Raw genomic sequence first — 15,783 nt, forward strand, 5'->3', positions numbered from 1 at the left:
CAAAACTAAAAGGTAACCAATGGAATGGAAAAGATATTTGCAAATGACATATCGGACAAAGGGCTAGTATCCAAAACCTATAAAGAGCTCACCAAACTCCACACCCGAAAAACAAATAACCCAGTGAAGAAATGGGCAGAAAACATGAATAGACACTTCTCTAAAGAAGACATCCGGATGGCCAACAGGCACATGAAAAGATGCTCAATGTCGCTCCTTATCAGGGAAATACAAATCAAAACCACACTCAGATATCACCTCACGCCAGTCAGAGTGGCCAAAATGAACAAATTGGGAGACTATAGATGCTGGTGAGAATGTGGAGAAACGGGAACCCTCTTGCACTGTTGGTGGAAATGCAAATTGGTGCAGCCACTCTGGAAAGCAGTGTGGAGGTTCCTCAGAAAATTAAAAATAGACCTACCCTATGACCCAGCAATAGCACTGCTAGGAATTTACCCAAGGGATACAAGAGTACTGATGCATAGGGGCACTTGTACCCCAATGTTTATAGCAGCACTCTCAACAATAGCCAAATTATGGAAAGAGCCTAAATGTCCATCAACTGATGAATGGATAAAGAAATTGTGGTTTATATACACAATGGAGTACTACATGGCAATGAGAAAGAATGAAATATGGCCCTTTGTAGCAACGTGGATGGAACTGGAGAGTGTGATGCTAAGTGAAATAAGCCATACAAAGAAAGACAGATACCGTATGTTTTCACTCTTATGTGGATCCTGAGAAACTCAACAGAAACCCATGGAGGCGGGGAAGGAAAAAAAAAAAAAAAATAGGTTAGAGTGGGAGAGAGCCAAAGCATAAGAGACTCTTAAAAACTGAGAACAAACTGAGGGTTGATGGGGGGTGGGAGGGAGGGGAGGGTGGGTGTTGGGTATTGAGGAGGGCACCTGTTGGGATGAGCACTGGGTGTTGTATGGAAACCAATCTGACAATAAATTTCATATATTGAAAAAAAAAAGATAATTTTAGGAAGAAAACCAAGTTATGTAGAGTACAATATGTATATTACTAAATACACAAGGTTAATATAGAGAATCTAGAAAGAAAAAAAAAGTGAAGCAGAGAGTTACCATATATGATCTACAACTCCCACCCCCAGGCACATACCCGTCAGAAGTGAAAACATGTCCACACAAAACTTGCGCGTGAATGTTCATAGCAGCCTTGTCCGTAATAGTGGAAACGTAGCAACAATACGAGTGTCCATCAGCTGATGAATGGATGAAGGAAATGTGGCATATTCACGCAGTAGAATATGACGTGGCCATAAAAAAGAATGAAATACTGATACAAACTACAATATGGATAAACTTGAAAACATGAAGCTAAGTGAAAGAAGCCAGACACACACACACACACACACACACACACACACACACACACACACACCCCACATATTGTCTGACTCCACGTATATGAAATGTCCAGAAGAGGTAAATCCATAGAGACAAAGTAGATTAGTGGTTGCCACTGGCAGGATCTGGGGAATGAGGAGGGACTAATGCGTGTGGGGCTTTGAGACATTCCAGAATTAGACGGTTGGGATGGTTGCAAGACTCTGTGAATATGCCAAAAAACTAATGAATTGTGTAGTTGTTTTTTGTTTTTTTTTATCTTAGAGAGTGTGTGAGCAAGGGAGAGGGGCTGAGGTGGCAGGGGGTGGGGAGAGAACCCAAACCAGGCTCCATGCTCAGTGCAGAGCCTGACGCAGGGCTCGATCTCGTGACCATGAGATGATGACCTGAGTGGAAATCAAAGAGGTGGACACCCAACCGACTGAGCCACCCAGGCGCCCCTGAATTATGTATTTTTAAAGTTATTTTTCTAAGTTTATTTATTTTTGACAGAGACAGGGTGCGAGCATGAGCTGAGGAGGTGCAGAGAGAGAGAAAGAGGGAGACACAGAATCTGAAGCGGGCTCCAGGCTCCGAGCCGTCAGCACAGAGCCCGACGTGGGGCTCGAACTCACGAACTATGAGATGGTGACCTGGGCAGAAGTCGGACGCTTAACCGACTGAGCCACCCAGGCGCCCCTGAATTATGTATTTTTAGAGGGTGAACTGTGTTTTATGTGAATTATATCTCAAAGCTGTTATTTCAAAGACCACTGTGTATAACTTGTTTGAATCCTGATTCAAACGTACCAACTCGAAAAGGATACCTAGAAGATACTGACTCAGTACAGACAATATTAAAGAGTCACTAATTTTATTTTACATGTGATAATTCTATTGCAGTTACTTAAAAATGATCTCTTACAGATACATCCTTAAGTACTTCACAGAGAAACCATATGACAGCTGGGATTCGCCTTTAAATAATTTAGTGGGAGTTGAGCACAGTATGTTTAGAAACAAGACTGATCACATGCTGGTCTTTGCTGAAGCTGGAGAAGGGCTTCATGCATCCTCTCATACTTTCCTCTCTACTGTTGTATATATCTTTAAATGTCCATAATATAAACATTTTAAAATTCTTTTTAAGAAAGAAAAAAAAAAAAAAGAAAGAAAAAAGACAGATGTTAATGACTTGTTACTTATATTCATAAGAGCCATCCTATGGGATCATCTCATTCCTAAAGCCTCTGATTCTAGCCAGGCAGAATCCCCCTCTCCCACTCTGGTGGGCCCCAGCACTCGACTCGATCTTCTGGAACAGGGTTAGGGTTACTTGTACTTCTGTCTGTGGAACTGCATGATCTATATAAACATATATCGATTACAATCTCAGTTTTCTAAAATTCTCAAGACTGGTTATTCTAAAGAAATGCTTTGTGGGGGTGGGGGTGGGGGTGGATAATTGAGAGTTTGTCCCTTGAAATTTTAAACATTTCAGGGGCAACTTGGTGTCTCAGTTGAGCATCCGAGTCTCGATTTCTGGCTCAGTTAATGATCCCAAGGTCGTGGGATCAAGCCCCATGTCAGGCTCCACACTGAGCAGGGAGCCTGCTTAGGATTGATTCTCTCTCTCTCGCAAATAAAAAAAGAAGAAGAAAACATTTGAATATTTTTGGGAAAAAATCTTTTCTTTATAAAATATATTGCATGATTTTTACCTTTCTACTCAGCATTTACTTAACTGATCTACTCTATGAGTTTTTAAGAGTTAATAGTTATGTGGCACAAAAACAGACACTCAGACCCATGGAATAGAATCGAGAACCCAGAAATAGACCCACACACATATGACCAGCTAATCTTTGACAAAGCAGGAAAGAACATCCAATGGAATAAAGACAGTCTCTTCAGCAAATGGTGCTGGGAAAACTGGACAGTGACATGCAGAGAAATGAGCCTGGACCACTTTCTTACACCAGACACAAAAGTAAACTCAAACTGGATGAAAGACCTAAATGTAAGGCAGGAAGCCATCAAAATCCTCGAGGAGAAAGCAGGCAAAAACCTCTTTGACCTTGGCCGCAGAAATTTCTTACTCAACACGTCTCCAGAGGCAAGGGAAACCAAAGCAGAAATGAACTATTGGGACCTCATCAAGATAAAAAGCTTTTGCACAGCGAAGGAAACAATCAGCAAAACTACAAGGCAACCGACAGAATGGGAGAAGATACTGGCAAATGACATATCAGATAAAGGGTTAGCGTCCAAAATCTATAAAGAACTTATCAAACTCAACACCCAAAAAAGAAATCTTCCAGGGAAGAAACGGACAGAAGACAGGAATAGATACTTCACCAAAGAAGACATCGAGATGGCCAACCGACACATGAGAAAATGCTCCACATCACTCATCATCAGGCAAATACAAATCAAAACCACAATGAGATACCACCTCACACCTGTCCAAATGGCTAACATGAACAACTCAGGCAACAACAGATGCTGGTGAGGATGCGGAGAAAGAGGATCCCTTTTGCACTGCTGGTGGGAATGCAAACTGGGGCAGCCACTCTGGAAAACAGTATGGAAGTTCCTCAAAAAATTAAAAATAGAACTACCCTATGACCCAGCAATTGCACCACTAGGTATTTATCCAAGGGATACAACATCCATCGAAGGGGCACATGCACCCCAATGTTTATAGCAGCACTCTCAACAATAGCCAAAGTATGGAAAGAGCCCAAATGTCCACCGATGAATGGATAAAAAATATGTGGCATGTGTGTGTGTGTGTGTATACACACACACACACACATATATATATATATAAAGAGAATGAAATCTTGCCATTTGCGACTACGTGGATGGAACTGGAAGGTGTTATGCTAAGCGAATTAGAGAAAGACAAATATCATATGACTTCACTCATATGAGGACTTTAAGAGACAAAACAGAGGCACATAAGGAAAGGGAAACAAAAAGAATATAAAAACAGGGAGGGGGACGATACAGGAGAACAAACAGAGGGTTGCTGGAGGGGGTATGGGAGGGGGGAGGGGCTAAATGAGTAAGGGGCACTAAGGAATCTACTCCTGAAATCATTGTTGCACTAGATGCTAACTTGGATGCAAATTAAAAAATAAATAATTTTTTAAAAATTAAAAACAGAGCTGTTCTACTGGGAGAGGCTGGTAAACGGACAGCTGCCCTCTTGCCCTCCCCAGGGAACCACAGGGTACCAAAGAGCACAGTGTGAAAACCACATTTCATCTAACCCTTTCCATCTCCCAGATGAGGACTATGGGACCTATTAACGGCAAAAAGAGTGATCACTTCCATGCTCAGTCACACCATTTTTTCCTTGTATACTTTTACAAATTTGTGGATTTGTTATGAATTTAAATACGAATGGAAAATAAAAAGGTTGACATTGTAAAAATAAATAAATAAATAATCATTATGGAAATTAATCGTGTACTTGCTATCATCCCCTGACTGGCACACAGGGTTTTCAGCTACAAGGTTCCCGGGTGCCTACACCAAATGACTGCAAGTTGCTTTGTTTTCCTGAACATGTCTTATTTTTGTGATATTCCTGTCTCTTCACTTGCTGGTAGTGTCCCATCTCTGTCCTCTGGGTGCCTTTCATTATCCATCTCTAACTTGCTGCTTCTAATTTAACATATTAGGCGACGGAACCAGACAATTAACCTTGTTAGAGTTATGCCCAGAATGACAGCACTTTCCAGCTACCCGTGAAGATTTCAGTTGATATTTATTAATAGCCTATATTTTTTATTCTTGAGTGTATCCTGGGCTTAAATAACAAGTGATGTAATCATCCCAGTTATGTGCCAAATAAGAGTATATCTCTATTAAAAGAGCTTATCTACCCTCCATGCAAGGGCTAAATTATCAAGGTATTGGGGATTTTCAGCATTTATTGAGCATCTACTAAGTGCCATGCACAATGCTAGTCCTCGCTCTCCAGGAGCTTACCCTGTAGTAAGGAGGTGACAGAATCATTAACAAGTGACTAATAAGGAATACACTACCATACCTACATAAGGACACGTATAAGGACAGAACCGTGCACTGGGGTACTGTGGGGCCACAGACCAAGGGCCATTAGTCTAGCATGGGGTTTGTCAACCTCAGCCCTATTTACATTTTGAACTGAGTGGTTTTTTTGGTGGTGGAGACCGCCCTCCTCGTTGGCACGTTGTTTGGCTGCATCCCTGGCCTCCAGCCAGTAGATGCCAGAAGCACTCCTGGAAGTCATGACCGTAAAAAATGTGTCCAGACACCACTGATGTCCCCTGGAGGACAAGACCGCCCAGGATTGAGAACTACCCGGGTCCAAGGGTCATGAGGACAGTGTCAGGGGACTGTCTGAAAATTCTTCCTGTAGGAGAGGAAGCTCACCAAGGTCATGTAACTGGGTAGAAGTTGGTCCAGGAGGGGAGAACTAGTGGAGGATTTTACTGATTTCAGCTCGGGTCATGATCTCACAGCTCATGAGTTCGAGCCCGGAGTTGAGCCCCGTGCTGATGGTGTGGAGCTTGCTTGGGATTCTCTCCCTCCCTCCCTCTCTCTTTTTCTCTCTCCCTCCCTCCCTGTCTTAATGTCCCTCCCCTGCTTCTGTTTTCTCTCAAAATAAATAAATTAATTTAAAAAAAAAAAAAAACCGTAGGGAGAAGGGATAGACGGAATGGGGGTGGGGAAGGATGAAAATCACTCCGGCGTTGCTAACCTATCCATATTGATGATTTTTTTGCCTTGTCTTTCTCATTCTTCTTTGTGTTTTGGTGATGGTCAGGTTGCCAGCTTAATTCGAGCAGATAATACATGGAAAAGCACTTTGCAAACCCTGGGAAGTGTCACTTATACACAAAGTATAGCTGGTATTACCACAGCAGCAGATAAAAACAATGCACTTTATGGCTTTCCTTGTATGTGCTAATTCTTAGGAATTTGTGAAGAACAGAGTATTGTCGTGTTGCTTATTAAGCCATTGTCTCTCACGCCAACTCCCCCCCCCCCCCCCCCCCCCCGCCTGCTTGCCAGAGCTAACCACAATCCTAACTTTATGAGAATCACTACTTTGCTTTTGTGTTTTGTTTTGTTTTTTTTAGTTTTCGACACAAACTGTGCATCCATAAATATAGCACAGTTTAATTTTTCCTCTTTGTAACTTTATATACAAGATAACACAGTACGTATTTTGAGGGGTTTTCTTCCTCAACATTTTTAAGATCCCTCTCTGCATTGCTCTATCGCATTTGAACGCAGTCATCACAACTGGTCCCACCTTCTCTGCAAGAGCACGGGGCTCCATCACGCGTGCCCCCGCCCCCCCCCCCACCCGGCACGGGCCCCGCCCCCCCCCCCCCCCCCCCCCCGCCGGCGCGGGCCCCGCCCCCCCCACCGGCGCGGGCCCCGCCCCCCGGCACCTCGCTAGCTGAGCTCCGGGCTTGGGTCTTGTTGGCTTTTTGGTCTCCAGGGCAGCACCTGCGACGCGGGCGGGGCGGGGCCGGGCGGCGGGAGGGAGGCCGGCTGGTGGCGGCACTGGAGAATGCGGGCTGCGGGGGTCACGGTCTCCGAGGAGCGCTGGGCAGGTGACAGGCGGTTGCCTCCTGAAGGGGGGGTGGGGTGCGCGTGCCTGGGAGGGAAATGGGAAGAGCTGAGACTTGGGGGGGGGGGGCGGTGGGGACGGGGACAGCAGGAAACCTCCAGAGGAAACTGGATCAGGACCAGGAGACACCCAAGAAGCCCGTGCTAGACAGCATTTGGGGTCCAGGCGGGAAGGGGGACCGTGGCGAGGCAGGGACAAGGGCCCCTGGAAAGGCTTTGGTGCCCAGACTCCCAGAGCAGCCCTGTCCTCTGTTGACTAAGACCCGTGCAGGGCACGGACCCGTCACTTCCCTGATCTTAAAACGCCTTTGCTGCCCAGTCTTGTCCATCAGTGGGGGGGGGGGGGGGGGGGGGGAAGGCAAATACAGAAAACAAACCGGCCGCCCCGTACGGGCAGTTTCCAGGCTGTTCCACAACAGGACAACTTTCTACTTTTCCTCTTAGCCAGAACACGCAGAGTTCCCTTTCACCTACAGAAGGAAATTCGTTCCTCCCTGTATGAGAGGACGAGACTCAAGGTCTTGAAGAGAACCCTAGGGAACTGGCCGAGTCTCAGCGCCTGGATACCAATGGCGACATCCCAGCCTGTCTTGTTTACTTTGTAACGAGATTTGTCAGCCTCTCTAGGTCAGAAATTCAGTGAAAAACAACCGTACCACTAGGGAGCCACTTTCATTACATTTAAAATGCCCGTGTGCTCATTTATTCAAGATACCAGTTTCCCCTCTTTAATCTCACGCCTTTATGAGATCAGGCCTCCACCAAAGCCTGGTGATGTTTGGCTTTGCTGTCTCCCCACTATCCCAGATTTCATTAACAACAAAATTATCTTCTTCCACGGACATTATTTTTTTATTCGTTAAATCTCAGAAACCTTAGCCTATTTAAGAACTACTGAGGGGACGGAAGGATTTCGTGAGCAATTCCAAATTGAAACAGAATGATTATTTTAAGCTTTGTCTAGAAGATCCCAAGTACAGAGACTTAAACTCATTCAGTAAAACTCTTAACAGATGTTTATACAAATTTTCCATTAAAATGTTCGTACTTGTTGGATTTGCTGCTTTCTAAAGACACCCGAGGGGCACCTGGGTAGCTCTGTCAGGTAAGCCTCCGACTTCAGCTCAGGTTCATGAGTTCAAGCCCCGCCTCCGGCTCTGTGCTGACAGCTCAGAGCCTGGAGCCGGTTTCAGATTCTGAATCTGTCTCTTTCTCTCTCTCCGCTCCTCCCTGCTAGCACTCTGTGTCTCTCTCAAAAATAAACCTTAAAGGGGCGCCTGGGTGGCGCAGTCGGTTAAGCGTCCGACTTCAGCCAGGTCACGATCTCACGGTCCGTGAGTTCGAGCCCCGCGTCAGGCTCTGGGCTGATGGCTCAGAGCCTGGAGCCTGTTTCCGATTCTGTGTCTCCCTCTCTCTCTGTCCCTCCCCCGTTCATGCTCTGTCTCTCTCTGTCCCAAAAATAAATAAACGTTGAAAAAAATTTAAAAAATAAAAAAATAAAAAAAAATAAACCTTAAAAAAAAAAACTTAAAAAAAATAAAAATAAAAACACCCTAAAGAGCAACAGTTAATCTGCTTATCAATATTGAGCTAACAAGGTAAGGCACACTATGTATTTTTAAAATGAGCCGATACAGCAAACTAGTCTGTACAGTTAACCGATAATATATTAGTCTACCCCCTTGGGGGATTTTGAATTAAAAAGAAAACCACTTCATAATGTATTTAAATCTGAAAGCTGCCTTTTGTCTGTTTTGTTTGTTAAGGTATTTTCCCCCAAGGAGCTGATAACGTTAGTAACCAGATTCCACGTTATTACAGGGCAAGGAATCCGAATAAGTTCATTTATTTAATTAAAGCTAGCGGTCTGCCAAAACAACAAGAGCAAGCCCTTAAAAATGTTACAGGAATCTCTGATGGTAAAGTTTCTGTTACCTGACCTACAGGGGGGGAAAAAATGGCACAAAGGCAGGGAGAAAGAAAACAGAGCAAAATAGGAATGCTAGGTAGAGATGAAAGGGAGCACAATCCAAAATCATCATCTCCTTTCAATCTGATATGAACTCAGAGCACCCCTTTCCATAAACCGTCTCGTGGGTCTTTATGACAGCCCTTTGAGACAGGGAAGGCTTGCCTGGAACCACACACTTAAGAGAGTTAGAAGGGACCCTCGCTGTTACTCAGGCCAATCTCCCACCCACCCAACATTCTCCAGGACAACATCCCTCCCAGGTAGGTAGAGGTCCAGCCTCTGCTATGAGCCACTGAGTGGCCGAATGCACAAAGCCTCCAAACGTTTTGTTAAACGGTTCTAATCATTGCTTTTTTAAGTATATATACCGACCGCAGGTTGACCTCCATGTGATGGCCACCTAAGTTACACGTTCCTACCCAGTAGCAAGCTGGGTACCAACACGTCTCCTAAATGACAAGACCGGCCAATATAGGTCTACGCACAAAAGCCTTCCCTCTTTACGGTTCCAAAACACATTCTTCCCTTTTTTCTCCTCTACTTTTCAAAAGGTAGACCCTGAACCTGTTTTATTCTATTCACGAATACTCCTGAACCTGGCATATTTATATTGGTGCCCTGGGTGTTTGAAATAATTAATCACTTAGCTCTTGTCCAGGCGTGTCTGTCACAGGCCCTTGGAAGGCAGAGGAAGGAATCTAGCCACTGGATTTCCTCAATAAAGCTGCATTTGATTACTCAGGCTATCTATGAGCTCCACATCAGATGTGTTTCCGTAGAGAGAAAAACACAATAGTTTTTCTAATAGACCTTCCTCCCACAAAAGGGTACAAAAGGCTGCAGATTAATATAACAGAGTTCTACTCACTTAAATGTTTGAGTAACCCTGGAATTCAAGAGCTTTCAGGAGTCGCCAAGTGACATAAACTTCATTGTTTTTTAGGTGATGCTTTTGTGAACCGCAGCTTTAAATATTCAAGCCAACTGCTCCTATCGAGAATATTTGTATTCATATTCATAAGTGTATTTTTTCAAGATGAGTCATAGTAAATTAATTCCCAAGCTCTCAATTCGGTCTCCTGTCCACCACACCAGCTTAAAAGTCCAGTCCACAGAGCCACCTTTTAAGAAAGACTTACACCTGATTTCAAAAGACTCCTTGGAATCCGATTCAGAAAGCTTCACTCAAGAGAGCAAGTCCCAGTCTGAACTTGGAAATCCAATCCAGGACAATATGGAGCCTGACAGCCTGGAGGAGGAAAGCCCTCAACTGGAAAGCCTGAGTGAGACAGAAGAGGAAGCAAGCAGAAACGCTGCCCAGAAGGACAGCAAGGAAAACCTCCGTACCCAGAACGATGGCATATATTCCAGGTAAGGAACTGGCTTGTGTAAGATACCAGTGGGTTCTGAAATGTATTGTTAAATAATTACAAGCAACAGTAAGGACAGGCTATAGTCATGAACACCTTGTGATGTGTCTGGCACCGGTCCCAAGCAACTAAGGACAGCTCGAAGCCAGGTTTTGCCATGTTTGGTTGGTTGGTTGTTTCTTTTTAACTAAAAAATATGCAAAAGACAAGAATGGGTGTTAATAAGGGCATATGCACTCCTCATTTCCTGTCCATGTTCCAAGTGCCTCCACTGCTACGGCCTGACCTTGGAGAAATTCCAGGAAGCCTGTTATATAGGGAAGCACCAGGACGTGGAACCAGGTGGTCTTGATTTAGTCCACACACTGCTATCTAGTCTATAATTTGGAATAAATCATTTAACTCTTTTGCGACTCATTTTTCTCACCGGTCAAACTGATCTGGCCTGCCTATCTCCCAGGACGGCTATCGAGGTCAGTAAATACATTCTGGGAGTAGAATCCTAGCTACCTCCCGGGGCTTATATAATCATATAAGGATTTAATTTCTAGTAAACTGTATTTATGGGGTATTAACATAATGCTATGTGGGAGCTACCAAATAATTTAAGAGAATATAAATGAGTACAGTACTCGGTTTTAACGAAAATACTAATTTTCTGACACAGTATGGAAGAAGTTAAAAGCGACTGATTAGAAAAGAGGTTTTCACAGGGTGATGAAGTATACAGTCCAAAACAGACAGTCTGGATTCAGATTCTGCCACTTACTAGCCGTGTGACTTGGCCAAGTTCACTTAATCTCTCTGTGCCTCAGTTCTGTCATCACTGAAATGGGACAATAGTTCCTTCACTGAGTTTTGAGGTGAAAGTCAATCAATATACACAGAGTGTGTAGAACGAAGTGCTTTATAAGTTATATAGGTATCAGGGGTTTTTTTCTAAATGGATAAAATATATTAAAAAAATTTTTTTAGTGTTTATTTATTTTTGAGAGCGACAGAGACAGAATGTGAGTGGGTTAGGGGCAGAGAGAGAGGAGGACACAGAATCCAAAACAGGCTCCAGGCTCTGAGCTGTCAACGCAGAGCCCGACGCGGGGCTCGAACTCACGAGCTGTGAGATCATGACCTGAGCCGAAGTCGGACGCTCAACCGGCTGAGCCACCCAGGCGCCCCTAAATGGGTAAAATATATTGAACAAAGTTTATAGAAGGCCTAGAACTTGGGCAGGCAGGGTTTTGGAAAGAAGGTAAAATTTGACAACAACGGAATTAGAACAAACGCGTGACACGTTAAAGCCCCACTTGGTGCCAGAGGAGCATAGAGAAAGAGGACGGCACAGGGTCCTGATTATAGGGACCACAGTGAATGCAACCAGCCCACCCCCCAGACAGGGCATTGAACATGGAACCCAACAACCAGCCCCAGCAACACCGTCCTAACAAGGGCACCTGCGGGAGCCACAGTGAGGGCCCAGTCCTGAGTCTTTTTCTTCCTTTCTGCTTTCCTTCCTTATTTCTTTCACTACGGACATCCTGCAGAATCAAGTGCATTTGCTTCTAAGCAGTAAGTGCTGTGACCAAGGTGCAGCCACGGCGCTGGGGGAGAGAGAGGGGCTCAGGGAGGCATCAGCCAGACAGCCACCCCTGCGTGGCCTGGGTTGGGTACACCACAGGGAGAGAATACAGGCTCTTGGGGACACCTGGGAGACGAAGCCATGTGTAAGGAAGATTATCCTGTAAGCAGGTGCATCGTGAGTTAGAGGGTAAACTCATGATGGACAAAGAGACTACCAAATAGTAACAATTTATAGCCATGACAACAGTATCTCTTTTTAAAGGCCCATCTGTCATTTCTTTTAATTCTGCATTGCCATCCTGCAAGAAAATGCTGCTATTCCCATTTTATGGATAAGGAAAATGAGGTGAACAGAGATCAAGTAACTTGTTGAACATCATAGTGCTGTGGGAGGATACTTGTGGTTTTGTTCTTGACGTTGATTTAAATTTTGACAAAATTCTGGGGGGCTTGGGCGGCTCAGTCAGTTAAGCATCCGACTCTGAATTTCAGCTCAGGTCATGATCTCATGATGCCTGAGATCAAGGCCCACGTTGTGAAGCCTGCTTGGGATTCTCTCTTCCTCTCTCTCTCTCTCCCTCTCTCTCAAAATAAAGATTTAAAAAAATATGACAAAAATCCTAATCTACAGATTAACCCTTCTTGCCATATGTGTGTCGTATATTTTTTGAAAGACCTAAAATGTTACAGATAAAGTGTCCTTATTCCCCTTCTCAAACCCATTCCCCCACGTGCCTCCTCAGAGAGAACCAGTATGTACCCTTCCGTGGATGTGTAGACTTCTTAGCAATCTTTTATTCATTTACTGCATAGGTAATCTAGAAAGAGAGAGAATGAGAACATGAGTTGACAGGGCCTGTTGACACATTAGATACGGTGACTGAAGGAAGAAGAGAAGCCAAAGGTCACTATTAAGGTTCTTGTAACAATAGCCAGCATTTATAGGATGTTTATCATGAGCCCATCACTGCACTAAACACTTTATGCATATTGTCTCATTTAATCTGTATGCAGCCCTGTTAGGAGATGCTACAATGATCCCCATTTTAAAGGCTGCCCACGACGCTTAAAGGGATTGTTATTATATACATTTATTACATCGGCTGAGTGGTAGAGTGGAAAACTCACACAGTCTCTGTGCCTTAAGCCGTGTTTTTATCATAGCTCTGATGTAAGGGAGTCAGAGTCTCCTAGGTAATAAATGGTAGTTCTTCTGGGGTTTTTTTCCTCCAGAAACGAGGGCATTGGAAAGGACAGATCTTTGCAGTAGATAGGCATTCTTGTCTGTACTTTTACAGCGGAGAAACCAAAGCAAGGATCCATTAAGTGACCTCATTTCCCCAATGTTGAGTTTTTCTTCTTTTGAGTCCAGTGCTCAGGAAGCAGACTTTTCTCCCTTGCTCTTTACCCCAGGCCAATGTAAATGCCACTCAATGTATTTCAAAATAAAGACTACTACTTATAGAAATCAAAATTATGGTCAGGGCCCTCGTCTTCTGATTCAGAGATCCATAAAGATTGCTGTTTTTTGTAGACTGATTTTATTTCAAAATCTTTAATGACAGACTGTCATCCCCGGGGTTAGAATGGCTTTTAGCCCTAGTAATTGTTTGGCGGTGTAGTGCTTCGTGCACTGAACATTAGGAGGACCAGTTCTCCACTACAAAGGAAAACAGAACTGAAGCATTTAGCCAAATAATGCCTCAAAAATATTATTCAGGTTAGTTACTGGCCTTTTTCACTTTAGTCCTAGAAACCTTTCCTATGTGCAGTTGTTGCTTGGCCCTAGGTAGTTTGCTAGCCGTGAAACAGACAAATCGATCCCAGGCTCTCCTATGAAATTCAAGCAGGCTTTCATTTTTGTGAGGTAGATGGTATTCTGGGAATTGTAGTTCAAAAACAATTAGTCAAAGCCTTGCCTTAAAACCATGAAAAATCTCTTTCCTCTTGCTGTTACAGGCAACAATTTTAAAAGCTGCCTGACAAATCGCTTGAGCCCCACTCTTCTGTTTTGATGTTCCCAGAACCTCCTCAAAGCAATTACTCTCCTGTACCTCACCAAAGTCAAGCCATAGTTCAATGTATATGGATTAGAGAAAACCTTTTACTTAATGGAAATTGGAGCGGCATTGACTACAGTGAATGAATCGAGAGTGGAGAGAGGATCTCCACGTGATAATCCTTAAACCCCACTCCACAACTAGCCATAGGAAACTCGGCAATGGCAAAGAAAGAGATCAATGTAATTCCTAGAGCATTAGAAATAGCCTCTTCAGTCCTGGGGCCTCTGAAACCTTATATGTTGAAAAGAAAAAAAAAAAAAAGTCAGGGGGCAGCGGTACCATACCCAGTATATGTGTTTAATAAGAATACTTAAATGTAATTAGCTACCATTTGTAGAACTATTTGCTTTATATATATACTATCTCATTTATCCTTACGAGAGCCTCTTAGGCACTATTATCCCCATTTTGCAGATAAGGAACCAAGGCTTTGAGAGTTGTGTAGGTGTATGTCGTTTCTAAGTGGCAGAGCCAGAAATTGAACTGAATGAAAGCTCTCCTAACCAAAGCCTGATCCTCTAATTATCAGTTATCTAGATAGGTGATCAGGGCTGATAGCAAAAATTAAAGCTATAACAATCTCGATATGGACTAAATGGAGGCCAGAGTAAATATGTATGTAAGGTTATAAATTTTAGGAAAGTAACACACATTGTTTTCAAGGATACTGTGCCTTTGCAATGCACAAACATTGATCGCACTTTGCTCGGGGCGGCAGGGTCATTGGAGCCTATATCCCGCAGCATCTGTCCTGGGAAACAGAAATGTTTTCATTCATCAAGGCCTGTAGGTGTCTTCTGCATCACCTGGGAATGAAAGCCTTCACCAAAGATCCCATATTCTAATAAACCACCTCATACCAGAAATCACCGGGCAGGAGACAGGCACAATGAGGAATTCTTGTTTTTTTTTTTTTTTAATTTATTTTAATGCTTATTTATGAGAGAGAGAGAGAGAGACAGGGAGACGGAGTGCAGGTAGGGAAGTGGCAGAGAGAGAGATACAGAGTCCAAAGCAGGTTCCAGGCTCCGAGCTGTCAGCACAGAGCCCGAGGTGGGGTTCGAACTCACGTGCCAGGAGATCATGACCTGAGCCGGAGTCACACGCTTAACCAACTGAGCCACCCAGGTGCCCCCCCACAATGAGGAATTCTTACCCTGTAATACTTAAAACTGTCTAAAAGTAAGAAATGGATTCAGTAATAATCTGCATTTTTATCGTGCCGTGGTGGTATAGGATCTTCCCCTCAAATGCTTTCATAGGTATTTCTGATTGCTAATACAAGAATCAGGTGGAGGGCTTAGAGCAGTACTGAAGAACCAAAAGAGACTTGGTAAAAAGCAAAACTCAGCGGGGCGCCTGGGTGGCTCAGTCAGTTAAGCATCCGACTTGGGCTCGGGTCATGATCTCATGGCTTGTGGGCTCGAGCCCCACATCGGGCTCTGTGCTGACAGCTCAGAGCCTGGAGCCTGCTTTGCATTCTGTGTCTCCCTCTCTCTCTGCCCCTCCCCTGCTCATGCTCTGTCTCTCAAAAAATAAATGTTAAAAAAAAAAAGGAGCAAAACTCAGCATTTCATTTCCCCTCAAATTTCCCAGGCTGTTTTGGAGAACACACTGGAAATATTAAGCTGAGGGCAGACTTTCTTTCACAGGTGGTGGAAAGATCCGCCCCCCCCCCCCCATTAGTAGAGTAAGGATGACACCCGAGGGCACGTTTAACATGCTAGTGTTACTAAGAACATTGTGAGAGATTCCAGGAGCCCACACTCATCCCTGTTGGTCTCTAGAAACATTCACCCGTG

General features: G+C 44.0%; 1 protein-coding gene across 1 annotated transcript in view; it reads left to right on the top strand.

Annotated features, from left to right (window-relative positions):
* The first annotated feature begins 6,890 nt into the window (after positions 1–6,890).
* JHY (junctional cadherin complex regulator) overlaps positions 6,891–15,783 on the top strand; it is a 60,163-nt gene continuing 51,270 nt past the window's right edge. Inside the window, 2 exon segments of the mRNA XM_042906567.1 lie at positions 6,891–6,982; positions 9,914–10,341. Coding sequence (XP_042762501.1) covers positions 10,007–10,341 — 335 coding nt within the window. The 5' untranslated portion in view covers positions 6,891–6,982; positions 9,914–10,006.

This window comes from Panthera leo, chromosome D1 (genome assembly GCF_018350215.1).
Source record: "Panthera leo isolate Ple1 chromosome D1, P.leo_Ple1_pat1.1, whole genome shotgun sequence".
Taxonomy (NCBI): domain Eukaryota; kingdom Metazoa; phylum Chordata; class Mammalia; order Carnivora; family Felidae; genus Panthera; species Panthera leo.